We start from the raw sequence: 22,234 nt of genomic DNA, 5'->3' as shown, positions 1-22,234 counted from the left end.
TGCTTTTTAGAGTTTTCAGAACAGCAAAAAGATACTCCAAAATTTTATATTACGGCTCTGAAAACCCCATGAAGTTTATAACTCTAAAATTATGGTGTTTGGTAGGCTCTAGCTCCAGCTCCCTTTGAGTTTTACTTTAGAGTCATACCAAACACGCACTAAAAACTGCTCTAAAAACTATTGACCTGATCAGACTAGAGAAGAAAAAAAAGACTTTCTGTAACTTCCATATTAGCCGGTTAAAAGTTAAAAACTTAACTCATAAACCTCTCTTATGGATTATATAAAGAGGGACAGAGTAATCCAACTTGTAAGGAACCCAAGCAAGCATAATCAACAATCCAACACAACTAACTAGACATAATATATATTACGCACGCTGTTCAATGGTCTGAACCAGTATAAATCAATATCTTTGCATTTATCGTTGAGTTTAGCCTGTGCTGAATCCCACCGATTCCTACTCTGTGTAAGTCCATAGAAGTACTGTGGATCATCAAACACAGACTCCTAGTTCTAACAGAATCTTCTGTACAGGGCAAGAAAAGTATCAACAAATAATTACGTTTGAAAGCAAGCAAAATACTTTGTTATTTACAGTAAGCACTATTGGAAGATCTGTTGGATGACTGCTTCTGCATTTCCATTGTACTGCATGAGGAGTTGGATGGCGTCCGCCCTTGGCAACGCAAGGAATTCCTACAGACAGTAAGATGGTAAATAGACAATTAGATTCAATCTCACAGGTTTGACATCTTAAGTGATGACAATAAAATATTCTGCTGATACGTAAACAAAGTGACAAAAAGTGCAATAAATTCTACTACGGTACGCTCAGTCCTAGGCAATTACCAATTTGAAAAGTAGATTTCAAAACCCTACAACTAGTTTGAGACATGTTGCCGAAAACTATAACCTTGGTACTCACTGCACGAACCTACCCTATTTTGACACTTGATGCACAACAAACTCACCGTGAACATCCCTAGTGTGCTTCTAAAGGAAACACAACTAGAAGCTGAAATGTTTTTTTAACTTTGACCTTAAAATACTATAACTAGTAACTTTTTTTGACACCAGAAGGATTGCGTCCTTTTATGCTAAGAAGGGGAAAATAGATATAAAAAGACCTTGCAGCAATCCGACACCCAAGACTCGCGCGCATGCTTCACCAGGTTTCAAACAAACAGCTGCCTTTGTTACATCAGAAACTACCACCACCAAAAGAGGTCACAATTAAACATCTTGCCATAACTAACGAATGTCAAAAATAAGTTTTTTTTCCATGTACATAAGAAATACGTTGCCACATTATACTGCAAACCCAACAATCACAAAGATATATAGAACATGTTTGGTGTCATCCCTACAAGAGGGGCAAAGAAAATTGTTCGTGGGGAGCCAGTCCATTGCCTGTAAAGGCAAGAGGATCCTTGCTCACCTAGCCAAAAACAAAACATCATCGTATATTAATTACTTACCATAACCTTCAGTATAGCATTTTCATCACAGGCAACTTCTGATGAGACTTGAGGGCTACTACCTTCATCTGGCACCTTGCCACTTGAACATGTTGTCATTTGAGATGATCCATTTGCACATTCATCTGTAAGGACCTTGGACTTACGGTGACTCCCCAATGATGGATCAACCTCTTTTAGAGAATCAATCTTCAATAAGTGCTCAAAACGGTCCTTGCACATCTGAAGCTTAAACCATTCAGTGTGTGTATGGATTGTTGTTCTGACTATCTTCATTAACTGAGGCTCTTCAATACCAAGCCTTCTGCTCATTGCAACCTACAAAAGAGAATACACTTGATACTGTCCCACATCACTCTAGCTAAACACAATAAAACATGCTCATTTCTTTGATTAAGGAAACTGGTAGAAGGGGAATGATAGCAGAAATCACAGATGCATTGTTTAGAAAAGGGTTACAAATATATAGTGGCAGCCAACACCCCTAAAGGACCGAACTAACATGAGGCCTAGGCCCAGACACAACACAAATCTAACACCCCGCAACCAAAACTCTAGCCACTGCAAATGTGGAGACTAGACCGAAACTCTCGAAACACCGTCGATGGAAGACCTTTGGTGAAGATGTCAGCGAACTAGGAGGTCGTCGGAACGTGAAGCACACATACATCTTCAATGGTGACACGCTCGCAGACGAAGTGCAAGTCAATCTCCACATGCTTCGTGCGTTGGAGCTAGACGAGGTTGGTGGAGACGTAGACGGCGCTGACGTTGTTGCAGTAGACGAAAGTGTTCCGCATCAGCAAACTATGTACCCGTTTGTTTCGGCTTTTCGCAGCTTCTGGCCACCAAAAGCTGATGCGGACTGCCAAACACTCAGCTTTTCAGCCAGCTTCTATAAAATTCGTTTGGGTAAAAACCATTTAAAATCAACATAAACATATAACCGGTTGAGTCGTCGTAATAGTAGTAATCCGTCACTTTATAGATCCTGAACCCCATGGACAACTTTATCTTCCTCCGCATGTAATCCTAATGATACTCAGATTCTCTACACAGCCAGATTCTTCCCACAGCTAGATTCTCTGAAAAGCTGGTCAGAAAAAAGTTGACAAAGTCAGGCCGCCTCGACGACACCGTTGGCCACGGCGCGGTACTCGACCTCGACACTGGAGCGGCAGACGACATGCTGCCACTTCGATAACCAGGAGACGAGGTTGTCAGTTAAGAAAGCCCGAAGTGGACCGGCGCGTGTCGAGACAACCAGTCCAATCAGCGTCAGTGTAAACGATGAGGTCGGAGGCCAAAGAACGTCGAAGAAGCAGGTCTAGTCGAGCGTGCCCCAAAGGTACCAAATAATCCACTTCACAACGGTGAGATGCGGCTCTCGTGGATCATGCATGTGGATGCAAACCTGTTGGATGGCATAGGAGATGTCAAGCCTGGTGAAGGTAAGGTATCGGAGAGCCCCAACAAGGCTCCTTTAGGCGGTGGAATTGCTAACTAGAGCACCGTTGTCAGAGATCTTAGCCTGAGTGTCCATAGGCGTGGCACGAGGCTTGCAGTATATCATCCCAGCCCACTGAAGAATGTCTAGAGTGTACTGCCGCTGATGGAGGAACATGCCACACGCATGACGTTCCACTATAACACCCAAGATTTGGTGCATCCGACCCAAGTCCATCGCAAACTCCCGCTACAAGGAAGAGATATTACGCTGCAGGAGTTTAGGACTAGAAGCTGTTAGGAAAGTAATCCTTGATTGGTGCTAGTTTACCTATTCTGTTTTAGGAAATAGCTAGTATGGTAGTGGATCAGTCTTATATGGACGGATCCAATCAGCAAGATCAGGACTGATAGCAGTCCGGATTATTACCTTGTAATAGCTAGTTTGTTTCCTTATGAAAGTCTATAAATATATGGCCTTAGAGGCTAAGAAAAGGCAGTCAATAGGACGCCACCAAATCTGCTCTGTTCCTCTCTAAATTGTGTGCGTGTGAGTCCCTGGGAAGTTCCTCTCATACCTGAAGAACTTACCTGGGTAGCAGGAACTCGCCGGCAACCTGCAGGGTTGTCTCTCCGGCGCAGTTTCCAACAAGTGGTATCGGAGCCAAGGAGGAGCAAGATGTCGTCAGGGAAGACTGTGGATAGCAGTGCGGCATTCAGGAAGTCCAGCGACGACACCTCCAAAGATGGAGCAGTGGTCCAGCGAGTAATCCGTGAGGTGAGTGCAGGGAGTGGATACCCCATACTCACCAAGACCAATTACTCGGACTGGGCGCTCCTGATGAAGGTGAAGCTGAGGGCGAGGATGCTGTGGGATGTCATCGAGCATGGAGGAGCAGATATTCATGAAGAAATGATGGCACTCGACGCTCTGTGCAGCGCGGTGCCACCAGAGTTGGTGTCTTCGATTGCCGACAAGCTGACGGCAAAGGAGGCGTGGAAGACCATTGCAGACCTGCGGGTCGGCGATGATCGCATGAAGAAAACTGCTGCCGTACTGCTGCGGAGGAAGTTCGACTTGGCGACGTTCAACGACGGTGAGTCCGTCGAAGATTTCGCGCTGCGCCTGAACGGCATGGCAGCGGAACTCTCCACCCTTGGTGCTGGCGTTGAAGAGGAGAAGATTGTGGAGAAGATTGCTCGCAGCGTTCCGCCGCGGTTCAAGCAAATCGTCCTCTCCATCACCACTCTCCTCGATCTGTCGACCCTCTCTGTGTCTGACATGGTGGGGAGACTGAGGGCAGCGGAGGACGCCTTCGAGGAGGCCCCAGGATCACTGCAACACAGTGGTCGACTCTACCTCACGGAGGAGGAATGGAATGCCCGACGCAAGAAGGAGGTCGAGCACCACCCTGGCAGCAGTTCCAGTGGAGGAGCAGGGCGCCATGGTGGAGGATATCGTGGCCGTGGTCGTGGCCGTGGCCGCGGTCGTGGCCGAGGAGGGCGCTCACCAGGTGGGCCATCATCTGGAAGGACCACCGGTGATGAGTGCAGAAGGTGTGGGAAGATGGGACACTGGGCGCGCGAGTGTCCATCAAAGCACAAGAAGGAGCAAGCACATGCTGTCCAAGAAGAAGAGGAGGCTACACTTCTTGTCGCAAGAACGTTCCCGGTAAAATCCTCCTCAGAACTTCAAACATGCTGCAAAATGTCTGGTTCTCATCTAGAGATCAGGGAGGAGAAGGTGTTTCTGCAACGTCAAGAAGAGGAGAAACTGGAGGAGGGAACCTGGATCCTGGACACTGGAGCCACAAACCATATGTCTGGATCCAGGGTTGTCTTCACTGATCTAGACACAGAAGTGCTGGGCACTGTCCGGTTTGGTGACAATTCGGTGGCTCGGATTGAGGGACGAGGAACCATCAAGTTTGTGTGCAAGAATGGCGAGATCCGGTCGTTCGTTGGGGCTTATTTCATTCCCCGACTGACGACGAACATCATTAGTATTGGACAACTTGATGAAGCGAAGTACAAGATCCATGTTGATGATGGGGTGATGCGTATTCGGGAACCCGATGGAAGATTGCTGGCAAGAATTGTGCGGGCTGAAAACAGGCTGTACCTTCTCCATCTGAAGATACAGCAGCCTGTGTGCTTAGCAGTGCGTGGGCGTGAAGAGGAAGTAGCCTGGCGGTGGCATGAGAGGTTCGGCCATGTCAATATGGCTGCACTACGGAAGCTGGAGAAGGAAGAGTTAGTCCGAGGCTTGCCCAAGCTCGGACAAGTTGAAAGAGTGTGCGAGGCCTGCCAGGCAGGCAAGCAAAAACGCACTTCCTTCCCGGCGCAGGCGGAGTACCGGGCAAAGCAGCGTCTGGAGTTGGTGCACGGTGATCTCTGCGGTCCCATTACACCAATGACTCCAAGAGGTAACAAATACTTCTTATTGTTGGTGGATGATCTGAGCAGATATATGTGGATGGCTGCCATCTCGTCGAAGGATCAAGCTGCTGATGCTGTGAAAAGAATTCAGATGCAAGCTGAAGGAGAGTCTGGACTCAAGCTGAAGGCACTCCGGACTGATCGAGGTGGAGAATTCACCTCGGGTGAGTTCGCGGAGTATTGTGCGGCTGGTGGTGTTCACCGACAACACACTGCGCCGTACAGTCCTCAGCAGAATGGCGTGGTGGAGCGCCGTAATGGGACTGTTGTAGCAGCAGCAAGGAGCATGCTCAAGGCGAAGAAACTCCCTGGCTGGTTTTGGGGAGAGGCGGTAAAAACTGCTGTGTATGTCTTGAACAGGTGCCCAACCAAGAGTGTAGATGGGATGACTCCATTTGAGGCGTGGCACGGCAAGAAGCCAGCCGTGCACCACCTCAAGACGTTCGGCTGCATCGTCTACGTCCGCAACACCGTACCTCATCTGAAGAAGCTGGAAGATCGAGGAAAGAAGATGATCTTCATCGGCTATGAAGAAGGCACGAAGGCGTACCGCGCCTACGACCCCGTCACCGAGCGCGTCCATGTCTCAAGGGACGTCATCTTCGACGAGCAGGCCCAGTGGGACTGGGAAACCCACGGCAACACCGACCCAGTAAATGAAGACCAGGATGTGTTTACGATGGAGTATGCCATCGGGAAGCAAACACGTCCAGAGGTAGAAGAGGCTGGTGAAGAATCGGGAGATGAGCAAACTGCTGGTGAAACTGAAGATGAGCAAGCTACTGGCGAATCTGAAACTGCTGGTGGTCTGTCCCCTTTAACCCCTCATGCCGATACAGAGCACACTTCGGAAGAGGAGGATGAAATGCAGGAAGTGGAGTTTGCTTCACCACCGGAGGGAAATATTGATGAATATCTAGATGCCTATAGAGCAGAAGATGATCCACTTAGATTCCGCAAGGTAGATGGCCTACTGGAATCCAAAACTCCACCTGGTTATGCAACAAGGAGGCTGTTAGATGAGGAGTTACATGCAGTAAGTGCCGATGAACCGGTCTCTTTTGGTGAAGCAGAAAGGAGTCCGAGCTGGAGGAAAGCAATGATGGAGGAGATGAAGTCAATTGAAGATAACCAGACCTGGACACTTGCAGATCTTCCTCCAGGACGCAAGGCAATTGGTCTCAAATGGGTGTATAAGGTGAAAAGAGATGAGCAAGGTGCAGTATCCAAACACAAGGCACGGCTGGTGGTGAAGGGATATGCACAGCAGCATGGTATTGACTATGATGAGGTATTTGCTCCAGTAGCCAGGCTTGATTCAGTGAGGTTGCTTATTGCACTTGCAGCACATGAGGGTTGGGAAGTGCATCATATGGACGTGAAATCAGCATTCTTGAATGGTGATTTGTGTGAAGAAGTGTATGTGCAGCAGCCAGCAGGTTTTGTGGTCACTGGCAGAGAGCACAAGGTGCTCAGACTGAAGAAGGCACTATATGGGCTACACCAAGCACCTCGAGCCTGGAATGAAAAGTTGGACAAAACAATGAAGTCTCTTAGCTTCAAGAAGAGCAGTTCAGAGCCTGCTATTTATCTCAGGAGAAACAGCAAATCACAGTTGGTGGTTGGAGTATATGTGGATGATTTGATAATCACTGGAACCAATTGTGAGGACATCAAGCTATTCAAGAAAGAGATGGCAGCTGTTTTCAAGATGACAGATCTAGGTTTACTGAAGTATTATCTAGGCATTGAAGTAAGGCAGAGCAAGAGGGGAATATCTCTCAGCCAAGGAGCCTATGCAGCACAAATTCTGGAGAGGAATGGTATGAAAGAATGCAATCCGTGTCAGACTCCCATGGAGACACGGTTGAAGCTGAGCAAACTAAGTACTGAACCCCTGGTGGATGCCACTGTATACCGAAGCATAGTAGGAAGTTTAAGGTACTTGGTCAACACTCGACCTGACCTTGCTTTTGCTGTGGGTTATGTCAGCCGGTTTCTGGAAGAACCACACAAAGATCACATGATGGCTGTAAAGCACATCCTGAGGTATGTGAAAGGGACCAAGAGTTGGGGTCTGTGGTTTGGCAGGAAGAGAAGAAAGGAGGCTGGGCTGATTGGGTACAGTGATAGTGATTATGCCGGGGATATTGATAGCAGGAAGAGCACGACTGGAGTGGTCTTCTTCCTGAACAATAGTCCAGTTACTTGGACTTCGATGAAGCAAAAGGTGGTGGCTCAGTCAACCTGTGAAGCAGAATACATAGCTGCTGCCAATGCAGCTTGTCAGGCATTATGGTTAGCAAGGGTACTGGCCGAAGTGCAAGGAGGAGCAAGGAAAGCTCCAATGCTCAAGGTGGACAACAAATCAGCCATTGCTCTCATCAAGAACCCAGTGCTACATGGTCAGAGCAAGCACATAGAAGTGAAGTATCATTTTGTTCGGGAGTGTGCTGAGAATGGGCAGATCAAAGTGGGCTTCATCAGGAGCGAAGAACAGCTTGGGGACTTCCTGACGAAACCGCTTGGGAAGACCAAATTTCAAGAGTTGCGCTCTAAGGTCGGACTGGTGGATGTAGACAAATTGCACCACAAGGCTTAGGAGGAGATTGTTAGGAAAGTAATCCTTGATTGGTGCTAGTTTACCTATTCTGTTTTAGGAAATAGCTAGTATGGTAGTGGATCAGTCTTATATGGACGGATCCAATCAGCAAGATCAGGACTGATAGCAGTCCGGATTATTACCTTGTAATAGCTAGTTTGTTTCCTTATGAAAGTCTATAAATATATGGCCTTAGAGGCTAAGAAAAGGCAGTCAATAGGACGCCACCAAATCTGCTCTGTTCCTCTCTAAATTGTGTGCGTGTGAGTCCCTGGGAAGTTCCTCTCATACCTGAAGAACTTACCTGGGTAGCAGGAACTCGCCGGCAACCTGCAGGGTTGTCTCTCCGGCGCAGTTTCCAACAGAAGCCATGAGCACAATGTTGTCAACATATAGGAGCACATACATTGTGGCAGGCCCACTTGGTAGACAAACAGAGACGTATTCGACTTGGCCTCAACAACCCCCAAGGAGACCAAGAAGGTGGCGAAGCTGCTGTACCAAGAACGTGGCGCCTGCTTCAAACTGTACAGTGACCTATTCAGCAAGCAGACCGGTTCTGGGTGAGCTGAATCCATGAACCCTGTCGACTGGCTGCAATAAACTGTCTTTGTCAAGGTGCAATTGAGGAAGCCGTTCTTGACATCTAGCTAGTGAACCAAATAATCACGGGAGAGAGCCCAAGTCAGGACCGTGTGGACAGTAGTGGGCTTCATAGGACTGAAGGTCTCATCATATTGCACCTCGGGATGCTGATTGAAACCCCTCAGAACCCATCTGACCTTATACTTCAATTACTTGTACTCGAACTATTTTTCTTTCTTTGTTGATATCCAAAGAGCCATCTTCCTTCAACTTGTGCTTGAAGATCCACTTACTGGCCACAACATTGGCACCTAAAGGGCGCAATACCAGGTCCCAGATGTGATTGGCCAAGGGGGCCTCATACTCCATAGCACGGCGCCAGTGCAGATCGACGAGCATGCTATGGGCATAGGACGGTACGAGTGAGAGTGATGACGAGGAGGCTGCCGAGTGAACTAGTCGATCCACAGGGCGGAGGGCCCCTGCCACGCATCGAGTGACCATTGGGTGCACGTGATGAGGATTGCGCTCGACAATGATGGGGTGGTACATCGACGACTCGTTGCGAGAGTGTGTCGGAGCACCGGCCCGCGCACGTCGCTGATAGATATGCACGAGGTCAACGAAGCGAACTACAGAAGACATGGTCGTGCGTGGCGCAGGCGAGAGAAGACGGGGCCATGACGGGCACAAGGGAGGACATCAGGGCCGTGTGTGGCGCTGCAGGAGAACATAGGGCCACAGCAGGAGATATCGAAGGCGAGAGAGGAGGCACCAAGGCCACAGGGGGCACCACCAAAGGCGTCGAGACAACACGCGACGTGGCCAGCGGTGAACCTGCAAGAGGATGTCAAGCTCGGTGGTGGTGTCGGACGGAGTGGAAGTGGTGATGGGGAAATCGGACTCATCGAAGACGACGTGCCGAGAGATGAACAAATGGTGGGTAGAGAGATCGAGACACAGGCACCCCTTATGATCGGCGGCCCGAGGAACACACAACGAGTCGAGCGAGGCGCAAGCTTATGAGGTGTTGTGGCTGAGAGATTGGGGTAGCGGGTGCACCTAAAAACTCGAAAGTGGTCATAAGAGGGGGAGGCCCCAAAAAGGGGGAAGTGGGGCACTAATTGCCTTCGTATGAAGGCAATTCAGAAGTAATGTGGTGGTGTCGAGACCCTCAGCCCAGTAGCGAGCAGGAAGGGAGACATGAAACATCAAGGTGCGAATGATGTCGGTGGTGGTGCGAATCATACGCTCGACCTTGAGGGAAGGTGTGTAAGGACATGACATCCGCAACTACATGTTGTGTAAGAGAAAGAAGGTACGAGATGTGGAGTTATCAAACTCTTGCTCGTTGTTGCACTAAACATCCTGGATGGTGCAATCGAACTGAGATAGACTGGTACTTACGACGAAGGGGAAAGGTCCACATGTAGTGAGAGAAGTCATCTAGGATGACCAGATAGTACTTGTAACCGAAAATACTCGGTATCGGGATGTTCAAAGGTGACAGTGGACGAGGTCCAAGGGGGCGAGCGGTTCTAGACATGGAAGAAGGGAAGGGTAAGCGAGTGTGACACCCAAGCTGACAAGCATGGCAAAGTGAGGCATCATTGCCATGGGGGCAAGTGATGGCTAAGGTGCTCGAGAGACTAGAAAGGACGTTGTGACAAGGGTGGCCAAGACGACGATGACATATGGAGGCAGAAGCAGCAGTAGCGATGATGTAGGGTGTGGCAACATGGGTTAAGGGAGGTGGGGCGAGCAAGCGAATAAGATATAGGAGGCCCAGATGTCACAGCAAGCGACCACAACACGAGTGGTAAGATCTCTTATGGTGAGCCCCTGCGCCCGCGCCTAGAACGCCACAAGAGGCAATAGTAGTGTCCCCAAGACTGGTGGCGGCTACTCCATGTGAGGAGGCCAAAACTTGGTCGGGGACAGGTCGCATTGAGATCGGGGAGGGCGGCACCCATGGTCACCGCGAGCATGCTACCATGCACGGCACCCTTCGACGTCGATGGGGGCGAGGGAGAAAGCGGCGCACGCAGTCGCAGGCCACCCGTGCCCTCACGTCGCCGGAGAAAGGGGATAGTTGGAAGCAACATAGGTGAGCGTTGCGGGGCTAGATCAGCGTGCCCCGATAGCGCCAATGAGGGAGGAGGACGAGGGGAGAGGGGGGAAGAGCTCGCCCCCGAGGAGAGATGGGAGGTCAGTGCCATGGCATGAGGCACAAGGAGGCACCGTGCGCGAGGAAGAAGATGAACAGTGCCCGCGGGCACTATGGCTATAGTAAACAGTGGCTAGGGTTAGGGTTTGGTAGGGAGAAGCAGCAGAAGAGGTCTCATGATACCATGATAGAAGGGAAATGCCACCGGAAATCACAAATGTGTTGTTTAGGAAAGGGTTACAAATACATAGTGGCAACCAACATCCTTAAACAACCGAACTAACATGAGGCCTAGACCTAGACCATACTCACAATGTTCCTGGATCGATTGGGATAAGGAACAGGGTCGCGGGTCACTGGGTCGTGGGTCGACACTTGAAAAAAATATGGTACAAGGGGAGGTATACCTCTATGGGACGTGAATCGTGAGTTTGGTACGTGAGCCCAAGTCTAATGGGTCGATAATCCTGGGTCGATTCCATAGCTCGAGGGTCTTGTTCCAAAATCACAAGAACCCTATGTGCTATGGCCCAGTGGCCCAGCCTAATACCAGCTTAACACAACCTAACACCAGCCTAATACCAACCCATTATAGCAATGGAACCCTTTACTTCTGCCCTAGACGCACATGGGAGCCATAGAGCTCACGATGCAGAAGCGTCGACGCAGGAAGCTAGAGCGCCACCTCTTGCTGGCCACAGAAGGATCCCTGTCCTCACCACCATACACGTCGCTCGGTCGTCATCTGCATTGCCTTGACCTAATCTGTGGCGCCCTGCCCCAACCTGCATGATCTTCCTCTGTCAACGAACGAGCACCGGTCATCGTTCCCATTTGCACTTGTACGACGACTCCCTAGCGTTCAGCATGATGACCCTTGGTGATCTCAACCCACCATTTGGGACGATGACCCCAAGCCACGGAACACGACATCAACCCTGTTTCCTGTGACTATGGCCTAGAGTACTAGACAACACAAAATCTAACAGAAACCAATATCTAGAGCCATGTAAATTTTCCTCGTACTGTCACTAATAGTCTATCAGAGCACCCGTAATAACTCGCAATATGCAAATGTTGAACCAACCTGGACAGAACTGGCAAGTACTGGCAATGACAATGCATTCATGACTACATCTTCATTGGGTTGAATTAGTGTCACCAATGTTTCCTTCAAGGGCTTCAGTAGAGCTTCGTTATTGGCAGCAAGTGGTCCCAGATAAGTTGATGCAACCTTGAGAGCAGATACATGATCACCGGCAGCTACCAGCTTAAGAAATTCAACCTGAAATGGACAAAATATAAGTAGGTATCGGTTCCTATCAGAGCCACAGATAAGTACAGGTGTTAGGTTGGGCTTACCTGTTTCAGCTGAAACAGGAGAATAGGGTTCTGTTGAAAGAAATCAGGATCTATACTGCTTATTTCCTCAACAACTTTGGAAGCCATCCCTTTTCGTGTGAGGTCCCGCATCTCCAAAATAATTTCATATTTCTGATCTTCCATGTGTTTATCAGATAAATTAAAATTTTCCACCAAGTCCTAGAGAAGGGCATACAAACATCAGTCATTATTTATCAATAATCTAGTTTCATGCAAGGACAAACAATTATGAAATCTCACCTGTTTTTCTACCATAGTATCTTCGTCCATATCAAGAGTAGGAGACAAACTATCATGCTTACTGGGATCCAACAACGCATCACAAGCATAATCAAGATCATCTAACCGTCCTCTCCATCTCTTTCGTCTTTGCTGCCCAGGCATAATATGTCTATCCCTATGCAACCTCCTGGACCAAGAATCGTCAAGATTGATACCGCTGGTGCTACAATGTCCATTCTGATTGTTGGTCATTTCACAATAAAGCTGTGTTTCATTATTAACATCATTATTTTGATTACATTTCAAGTCAGCAGTTCCTACAAAATAAAAAGAACAAACAGTTTTTATTAGAGCTAGGCAACCAAAAAGCTATTTTTAAGAGTCAACTTAGCAATAGAGCACTACAAAATTTCTTATTTGCAGTAAGCAAAAAATATCTTGTAGCATGTAGTACAGGTTCATCCATTTACCAGAAAGAACATGTGAACTGCCTTCAACTATTCCCCTGTATACACAATACTCATGTACAAGTTTATCCAGAAGTGTCAGGTCCAGCTTCATCCGGCACAATTCGTTCTGGCATTTTTACACAGATAAGCTTAGCATCAAACCAAGGAAGCAATAAGGGATCACTTGATGAAACATAATCAAATTCATGCCATATCAAATAACAATCCAACAAATGAAGACCAAGACATACATTATTTCCTTACATTTAATCAATGAAATGAAAAAAGGCATGAAATGTAATGTACTCTTTTGGCCCCTCAACACTGGGCCAGGAGATATATAGCCTTCAAATATAATTATAAAGAGGAAAACAGGACTCCCAACTTATTTACCCTGTTGTAATGCTGTTTCATTCCCTATTTCATGATGATCATCTTACACAAACCTAACAAGCATGCATATATATTGGTGAACCACAGATGGCTGTGCAGAACAGAAACAGGGATGCATTACAGAACATGTGTGTGTAACAGAAAGAATCAACTTGAGTCAAAACCAGAAGTAGACCCCAAACGCTGATACAAATGCTAAAACAACTCTCAGAAAGGTATAATTCCCAGCAATCCAGTGAGCATATCAGACACGATCAAACAAAGAAAAATCCGAAGTACGACATGTCAACTGCACACCTTTGAAAATTGGACATGATAAGCTGGCCAATTGTAAGCCCAAGAGGCAGGAGGTGTTGGGAAATGAAAAGTGGTAATATGGCCTCATGGCAGGCATGGATTTGTGTTTCAGGACAAAAGGGGTGGCCTATTTTGATTTCATGTTCTCAATCAGGTCTAATAATATAGTACACCAGACACGCATGGATTTGGCATACCATCCTTTCGCTTTTGGGTTTGGTAATCTCTCTCCGTCTCGATATGAGATCTGAGATCTCCTTTGCAGATTGGTGGAGAAAGGTAGGTAAGAAGGTGCACAGAAGCAAGAGAAAGGGTAATGAACAGCGTCATCATTCTGGGGGCCTGGTGCCTATGGATTCACCGTAATAAGGCAGTCTTCTCGAACACGCAAGAGAACTGCGCATCATTATATATTAAGTAGAGAGAAAGGTCTAAAGAAGACCAATAACAACGGCTATACAAAAAGAGGGGTGAGAAAAAGAGAGGAAAAAAAAGAAAAAAAAAAGAGAAAGCAGTCTTCGATGGAGAGAACCCTTCTTTAAGCACAGTTCGATGTGTTTTCTTAGATGAGTTGGTATGTTGGAATAAGGCTGGAGCTAAACATCTTGAGAATTTAGGCCTGGATGTCGCCCTTAATACGGCCAGGGCATAGTTTTAGTGGAGTGTGGAGTCTCCCTGCAGTTTTTCTTGCTGTGGCCTCCCTCTGATTTCTCAGATCTAGTGGAGGCTGCAGTATTACTGCAGGGCAGATTGTGTGTGGGTGTGTTTGCCTTCTTAGGCTTTGTACCTTGGTCCATTTTGGACCTTTTTCTTCTCTATTTAAATGATGTGCAACTCTCTTGCGCGTTCAAGAAAAAAAAGTAAGGTCCCCTGCACCAATAACTCCGTTGTATAAGTGCAGCAAGACTACACTTGTCAGAGAAAAGCTGTCAATGCTGAGATACTGGTAGGTAAGATACAGAAAGCAGCACGGGTAAGCAAGATAGTACCTGGTGTTACAATGGAAATTAGGGTAATTTAGTATTTATATATATGAGAGTATGGTGATGGCATCAATAGTGAAACCATGTTAATGTGATGGAAGGGACTGAAAATGGGAAAATAAAACAACAAAAAAGCACTACAGGGCCAGTCATGAAAATGAAAAGATGCAAAAATCAATGGCAAGTTTAGATAGGATTTGCCTTCATGGAAACAACAAAGTAATGTCTTTTATGAAGACATGGAGTCTCCACTGTGATTTTCTGTGGTGAAACTCCTCATAAATGACCAGTTCGGTGTGGTGCATTCGAAAACTTCGTTTTTTTATTCAAGCAGCCAGTTATGGCTGGTATATATCATTAGAAGCTTGAAACTTGACTCTTGTGACAGGGGGAGAAGTTCAGCAGAAAGTAAGTTTTGGGAGGAAAGAAATTTGGATTCACAGCATAGAAAAGGAAATGCCTATTGCCAAATTTTTGAATGAAGACCAAATAATTGTGTGCTCCCTCTGTCCAGAAAAGAATGCAATTTTAGCATAGTATTGAGTCAAACTTTCTGGGTTTGACCAAGTTTATACAAAAAATATATCAATATTTATGGTTCCAAATAGTGTCATTATATTCACCATGATACTTATTTTGTGTTATAGATATTGATACTCTTTTCTGTAAACTTGGTCAAAATTTAAAATCTTGACTAGGAGCAGAGCTAGAATTGTATCCTTTTCTGTATGGAGGTAGTATCTCTAAACACTTATAGCAGTGCTTAAAAAGTATCAAGCAATTAACAAGATCATTTTCAGTTAAGAAATTAGCACAAATGGCAACAAAAAGTCTATGGTCATGGTTAAATAGTTTTATACCAAAAAATTGTAATTATAATACAACCTGAAAAGCTTGGTATAAATGTCCTTTTGCAAACTTCAAGCTATCCACAGCACCTTGTCTTGTCAACTCAACAGCATGCGCTAGGGCTTGAACATCAACCTAATGTCCAAATATCAAAAGCTGGTGCAAAGAATATAGTATATGCATATTTAATAATTACTATATGGAATACTTGCCTCATCAAATGATGGTGCTTCGAGTGAGCATTCCGGAGGAACCACAGGGGGGTCACGATCCTCAAATAACAGTCGTTCAGTGAGATCAGATATAGGTGATTGAATTCCTTGGCGCGTGCAAAATGCCTTGTGAATGCTATTCAAGTGTTGTAAAATTGTCAGTGGCATAGAAGGTAATTTGACCAAATATGATTGGAAAGACAGGAGAAAGTATGTACTGTATAAGGTACCTTATTAAGTATCTTAGCGTCAGCGAAAGAACAGGGTCATAAGCTTCTAAATGAGCTCTTAGTATAGATGATAGTAAACCAGCAAGTTCAAACCTCCTCTTTATAGACCACTGTAGAGCAAAGGGTTTAAGAAATAAGAAACAATTAATACCAAAACTTTAAGAACTTTCTTACAGTACATCATGAAGTTCTGAAAGATGTAACAGCAATAGCAACCTCTATAAATTTGAGAAACACACCTTCCAAGAAGTAATAAACATGATAGTTCCTAACTTAGAAATTCTAACATGCAAAAAGTATAGTATCTTTCTATTGGTCATAATTGTTTTGCTCATGATCGCTGGTTGAGGTTAAGTTTTTTATGTAGGTGAATCCTTTTTGTAACTTCTTTGCCCCAATAGGGGTTGCATGAGTCATCTAGACTCCTTTCTTCTTCTAAATAATAATGTGTAGTTCCATAGTTATTAAGGTGTTGCTTAAGCGCGAAAGGGCCTCTAGCCGAGTTGTTTAGGTGGTCTGAGTTGCACTCCTTAGGTCCTGAGTTCGAATCCCAGTGGAAGCGAATTTCAGACTAAGGTTAAAAAAGGTCACTCGTTCGTTCCCCTGATTGTGTGCACATGAGATGGACTGGCCTATGGGGGGCGGATCCTCGTGTACGGGATTGGAGGGCTCAAAGCACGAGTAAGATCCAGCCTATAGGGGGCGAGCCCTCATGTTGCACGGGGGACCAGCTTTCGTGACCTTTCTCAGTCGGGGCTCCAGCTTTCGTGGCCTATCGTGGGGCGGTCTTTCCCCTACCGGCCGAGTTTTAAGGTGTTGCTTAAGCAACATTTAAATGGTAAGGCGAGGTTAAGGTGTAAGGTTCCACCTTAGAGATCAAGGCATCACCCTGGCGCCTTAAGCTTCAGTAATGCGTTGCCCCTGAGGACGCCTTGGCGAAGTCTAGGCGGCAGCTTCCCGATGAGCTGCCCCTCCCCGGCGAAGTCCAGACAGCGCAGCAAGCTCCCCCTCGCAGTTGGGCGCGCCGGCAAGCTCCCCCTCTTCCTTCCGTGGAGCAGCGGCGCTCTTCTTCCTTCCACGGCAGCCCTCTTCCTCTGTTCGGCGGCATGAGCACACAACACTCCTGCTCCTCTCACCACGCCAGTCCACCATTCTGCGATGGCAGTGTCGCCCTTCCTCCATGGCGGTACGGCTCTGCCCTCCCTCCCTCTCTAGCAACTGGAGAGCAGGAGAGATACTCATTGTCGCTCTCACCCTCTGGCCTCTGTCTCCCTCGGTCCCAAAGTCAGCAAAGAGTTAAAACCTTTCTTTAAAGGATCAGCAACTCTGGAACTACTCCTCCTCCACCAAGACTCAAAGGAAAGGTCATCAGGCATAGGACAGACGCAGTAGTGGACCCAGCTGCTACGCTTAGGGTGTGCCAGAAAAAATATTAAAAAAAGAAACAAAAAAACAGAGATCAACAAGACTCGAACCTTGACTGCCAAGCTCAAAAGATAGTACTTACACCACTATGCTAACTAACATTTTACGATTTTAGGGTGTGTCGTGGACCATATGGACCACCCACTGGGTCCGCCCCTGGACAGACGCCATGCAAGCCCATAACTTTGAGCAACCCAAACCAGAATTGCTTGGCGAAAACACACCCAACCAGTAGATGGTTTATACATTCAGCTTCTTGGTCACAAAGCGGACACCTCTCCGGATAATCCAGAACTTACACTTCCCGGGTGCCGAAGTTTTCCAGACTCTTTCTGGAGACTCGAACCCTATTGCCCCTTGGAAGAGAGCTCTGAATAGTCCCCTGATGCGCTAAATTTACTAAGATAACCTTATCTTCTTGCCTTCTCACATCCACCACACTGTTCTTGAAGCTCTTGCCAATCAAAACTCTTACTCCATTGCTTTTTGCGGTTATTCCTTTGTACCATAGCTTGAAGCCGGTATCATCCAAGTCCTTTACCTTCTCACCCTTCCATTTAATCTCTTGGATGCATTATATATTTACACACCTCCTAGTCGTTGTCTCAACCAACTCCCTTAACTCCTGTAAGTGGCTCTATTTTCCAACAACCCAAATGGTTCTTAGTTGGTTCGACTAGCTTCCAACTACCCAGAGGTGTCAATACATTGCCAAGAAATATTACAAGCTATCTGCTTGAGTGTATTAATTGGTCTATGTTTATATGCACTATTTATGGAAGTAATGTCACCAAATACAATGTATGAACAATTAACATATTTGTGCCATTATTAGTTAACAAGCTCATGAAGCAGAATATGGACATAGGGGGGCCTACATACCTCATTAACAACGGGGGAAGATTGATCCTCTTTGTCATATATCAACACAAGCATTATATGCTTGAACTCCTCGTAAGCTTCCTTCAGGGCATATTAACATATCAATATTGAGTAAGCAAGCTCCAAACAAGCAAAAAGAAAGTCAATTAAACATGCTAGGATAAATGTGTTTGTTCAGGTTTAGCTGTCTGATATATATCCCAGGTGCTGCATGATTCTCTTTTAGTGCTACGTTCAATATATGGCTTTCTAATACATTTGAAATTTGCCCACCCAAGGGTTGAACAGGAAAGAACTAAATGAGCACCGTAACCTTATCAAACAAGAACCAGGGTAGTAGAGAAACACAAGCAGTATAACCATTCATTGTGAATGAAATTGAAACTGTAAAATGCACCAACAGTCATAAGGCCTAAACTTATAAATAACCACTCATGGTGGAAACATCTTATGACAAAAGGAAAGTCATTTGTTGCATGCTTTGAATTAAAAATTATAAACTAATTTCTGAGGAATTACCACTTGGCCATGACAAGTTTCAAAAAAACATCGTTTTTGTAAAAAGTACGTTGTATGTTTTTGTAACTTGTTTAGTACAGATTAACTGTGTAGAGCCAATGATCATAACTGTAGGACCATCACAAGCACCCTTTCAAAATGCCATCTTGTACTAATGTACCAGTAACTAGTGCTTTTGTAAATATCAGCTGCTGCAACATAAGTGGCTCTACCTCGACAATATAAACATAATCACATAATTCAGTTGTTGAGTTAGGATCTGCTTGGTTGTCTACCACAATACAACATTTAGCTGCAATTACCTCCGACAAAGAGTGGCAAGACAGCCGGTGTACTAAAGGGGTAGATTTGACAACTTAACCAAAATACAGTATGGCACATCAGTGGAAAAGCAACCAAAGAAATGCGACAAAAAGTAAAACTTTCCAGCTTTTGTGTATCACAACACAATAGGAGTGCAATCTTAGCTCTTAGGCCACACGTTTGGCATGCACCTAACATAACCTAATCCCATTTACACCACAGATTCCCAGATAGCTGCTTGTTTGACTGACACGATTGTGGTCGCAGACATTTTCCTAGCACCCTACCCTACACATCATATGTTGAGTTGTTGACTAATTTCGCGACACTTGTGGAAAACTATATGTTAGTTACACTTTGCCTACATCACAGCTCAAGAAAGAACCTCTTTTTCATAAATTTTCCTTCATGTGATAGCTCAAACTAGCAGGAAGTCTCCTATCAATATGCCCTCATATGAAGCAACATATTACCTCCAAACTTTTTTTAAATAAGAAATCCAATTTCTATAACACAGATTTCAAAGCTGCATACTGTAATAACCAAGGGTAATCACCCAGACACCCACTAACCACTGGATGCCAGAGTTACCTCCACATCCATGTCCAAATTGTAATGAAAAATTGGACACTCTAAATCCAAATCAGATTCTGAAGACTATATCTCACTCGGAGTAGTATTTTGCACAGCCATACTTATTTGCCAAGCCAAACTCCTGAATACATGTGCCATTTGAAACAGGGGATCCTGACCACCAGGGCCATCAGCTGGGAGGGGCGAGGTGGCCAGCTGCACAGGCCCCACAATTCTTAAGCCACTTTTTTTCTTCAACATACACGAGAACAAAAAACATTTATCCAACACATGAACGTGAAGTGAAACTTGTAAGGAATATCGATTGTGATCATCGATCAGTCTCAACAACTGGTCCATCAAATCTGATCAATTCCTCTCACTCTGTCTCTCAGTCCCAGGTCACCGCCAACCCAGCGAGGCAGCAACACAACCCCTGCCAGTCTGCAAATGCAGTGCCACACCTGCTGAGTGCCAATACGGGGACGCACCCTGTCTCTGCTGGAGTGCTGCACCTATGGACACCTAACACATCATGGTAAGTGGCAACCTGAGCCTGCTAGTCGATACTAGCGTACAGAGTACAAAAAATGGAACAGCTTAATTTGCAATGTGATTTGATTATATGTTTTTTCCAATTTTAGGGCCCCTTCTTCATTTCTACTAGGGCCTCAAATTCGTAAAGACAGCCCTGCTAAGTTAGAGGAGGCTCATCCCCTCCGGACCACACCAAATCAATCCTCACTATACCAAAGCCACAAATAAATTGTAGTTTCAACTCATCAAATCCAACAACAAGCCTGACAATTCCCACAATTTTCACCACTTCATGATCCACTAATATTATTAACTATCCCTATGCATGCTTAACTTGTTGCAAGATTCCGAGCCAGCATGGTATCAGCCACCACGCAGGTTTAGTACAGTCACAGTACATAATCCACTACCTGCATGGAGTATATTAATTTCACGCTTGAACACCTCAACTTGATGGTCAGGCACTCAGGCGTGAGGAGTAGAGTCACAACAGCAGCACTCACCGGGTAGGCGTCGAGCGCACAGGGCGCGAGCGCCGTGCGGAGGCAATCGAGCGCCGCGTCCCTGTCCGCCTCCGTGCCCCTCCTCACCAGCTCCACAAACCTCTGCACCGCCGCGCAAATTCTAACATGTCTCAGTATTGAATCACAAGCGCCAGAGGTATCGGGAGACCAAAGGAACACCGAGCACCTGCTTGTGGAGGTGGAAGAGGAGGCGGTGGTCGGCGAGCGCCGCGGGCGCGCGGGCCCGGAGGAGCGCGAGGGCCGCGTCGACGTCTCCCAGCTCGATCGCGCGGCGGGCGCAGCGGATAAGGAGACGCGACCTGTAGGACGAGGAAGAGGACAACGAAGACGAGGATGGCGCCGAGGAGGTGACGGTGGTAGTAGAGGAGGGTGAAGACGGCGGCGAGGGGGAGGCGGATGCAGTGGGAGGGGCCACAAGGCGGTCGGATCTCGCGAAGTCGAGGACAAGGGCGTCAAGCGCGTCCCAGTTCACCGGCAAAGGAGAATTCAGCTGCGGGCAGTCCATCGGCGGCGAGGCAGTAGCGGGCGGTGGCGCGGGGATTAGGGGGTGAACTGTTGGGGTGGTCGGACTCGGGTGGATGTGGATGTCGTTGAGACGACACGACGAAGTCGGTGGAGGGCAGTGTGTGTACGTGTAGCGAATTGCCGAATTGGGGCGAGGTGTGATAACTTGATACGCATTGAAGGCTAGAAAACAAGGCATGATCAGCGGCAGAGGAGTTTCTCTGCAGCTTCTTTAGATTCATGATAAGTATCCTAAAGTTTCTTTGGCTCTCTTTTTCTCATGTTTGGATTATATAAGGCAGAAAAAAGCTACTTTTCAAATTAAAATTTGTTTTACATAATATATATATATATAAATAATAGGATCGCTCCAACAGCAAGGCAACTAGTCTCGTTAGAACCAAATCATAATACATATTTATACTAATTATGATACACGGTGTAGTTATTTATGCAATGTGGTACAATACGTAAAAATCTGGCATATGGTTCACTGATGAACGCATCTCTATGTTCGAGCGTAAAACCTTCAGTTTTGAGCGTAAACCTGCAGTTATGAGCGCAAATGGCCTTTGTATCCGAGAGCGGTTAGCTTTTTTGTGAATTTTTGTTACGTTGCCGGTAAATATCTAATACATATGGCGTAAGTGGTACGAACCCCATATACACAATGGATTAGGTAACGATATAATGCGTAAAATTAATAAATGTTTGTGTAAAATTTGAACAGAAATATCATAAATAGACAATAAATGGAAACCAATGCCATGAACTGAAATCTATGTCGTAAAAACCTATTAATGTTGGCATGAATATGTATACAAAGTTGCTTGTTGCTCGCGTCTAGGGGAGCTTTCGCCGCCTCGGATGACGTCGTTGTCGCGCGCCCAGGGGGCCACCGCTGTTGTGTGCCCCCGAGAACCGTCGCCTTGCCTCTGGGATCCGCCATAGCTCGCGCTAGGGGGAGCCCGCCATCACCGCTCGCACCTATAGAATTCCACCGTCGCCGCCGCTCCCACTTCAAATGTGTCGTCGTCGTGCCCGTCTCAGGGGACCACTGCCGCGCGCGTGCGCCCCGGATCTGTCGCCGCAGCCGCTCCCACCTCGGATGTGTTGTCTATAACGGGCCAGATCTGCCGCCACTCCCACCCGCCGCTGCGCCTTCGGACCGGGGAGTCACCGCCGCCGCGCCTCCAGACCGGGGAGCCGCCACTGTGCCTCCGGATGTG

The 22,234-nt window shown here is 46.5% G+C and overlaps 1 protein-coding gene across 1 annotated transcript; it reads right to left on the bottom strand.

Annotated features, from left to right (window-relative positions):
• Positions 1-348: 348 nt before the first annotated feature.
• On the bottom strand, positions 349-21,048 carry LOC100383390 (uncharacterized). The gene is made up of 12 exons (NM_001176045.1): positions 20,668-21,048; positions 20,481-20,582; positions 18,046-18,126; positions 15,739-15,848; positions 15,509-15,644; positions 15,333-15,431; positions 12,796-12,901; positions 12,344-12,642; positions 12,083-12,262; positions 11,808-12,005; positions 1,482-1,799; positions 349-699 (listed from the first exon to the last, which is right to left on the bottom strand). Exons 1-12 carry the CDS (start codon positions 21,004-21,006, stop codon positions 607-609), a joined length of 2,061 nt encoding a protein of 686 aa, NP_001169516.1. The 5' UTR covers positions 21,007-21,048; the 3' UTR covers positions 349-606.
• Positions 21,049-22,234: the final 1,186 nt, after the last annotated feature.

Source organism: Zea mays, chromosome 5 (assembly GCF_902167145.1).
Source record: "Zea mays cultivar B73 chromosome 5, Zm-B73-REFERENCE-NAM-5.0, whole genome shotgun sequence".
Lineage (NCBI taxonomy): Eukaryota > Viridiplantae > Streptophyta > Magnoliopsida > Poales > Poaceae > Zea > Zea mays.
The sequence above is the reverse complement of the archived record's forward strand: the minus strand, read 5'-3'. Positions and strand labels throughout refer to the sequence as shown.

Bases quoted from the DNA above. Each gene is read 5' to 3' on its own strand.
- LOC100383390 (NM_001176045.1), bottom strand. From the start codon at position 21,006: ATGGACTGCCCGCAGCTGAATTCTCCTTTGCCGGTGAACTGGGACGCG. The intron at 12,006-12,082 runs GTAAGCCCAACC...TGTCCATTTCAG, and splicing joins TCCTGTTTCAGCTGAAACAG to GTTGAATTTCTTAAGCTGGT. The intron at 700-1,481 runs GTAAGTAATTAA...TACTGTCTGTAG, and splicing joins ATGCTATACTGAAGGTTATG to GAATTCCTTGCGTTGCCAAG.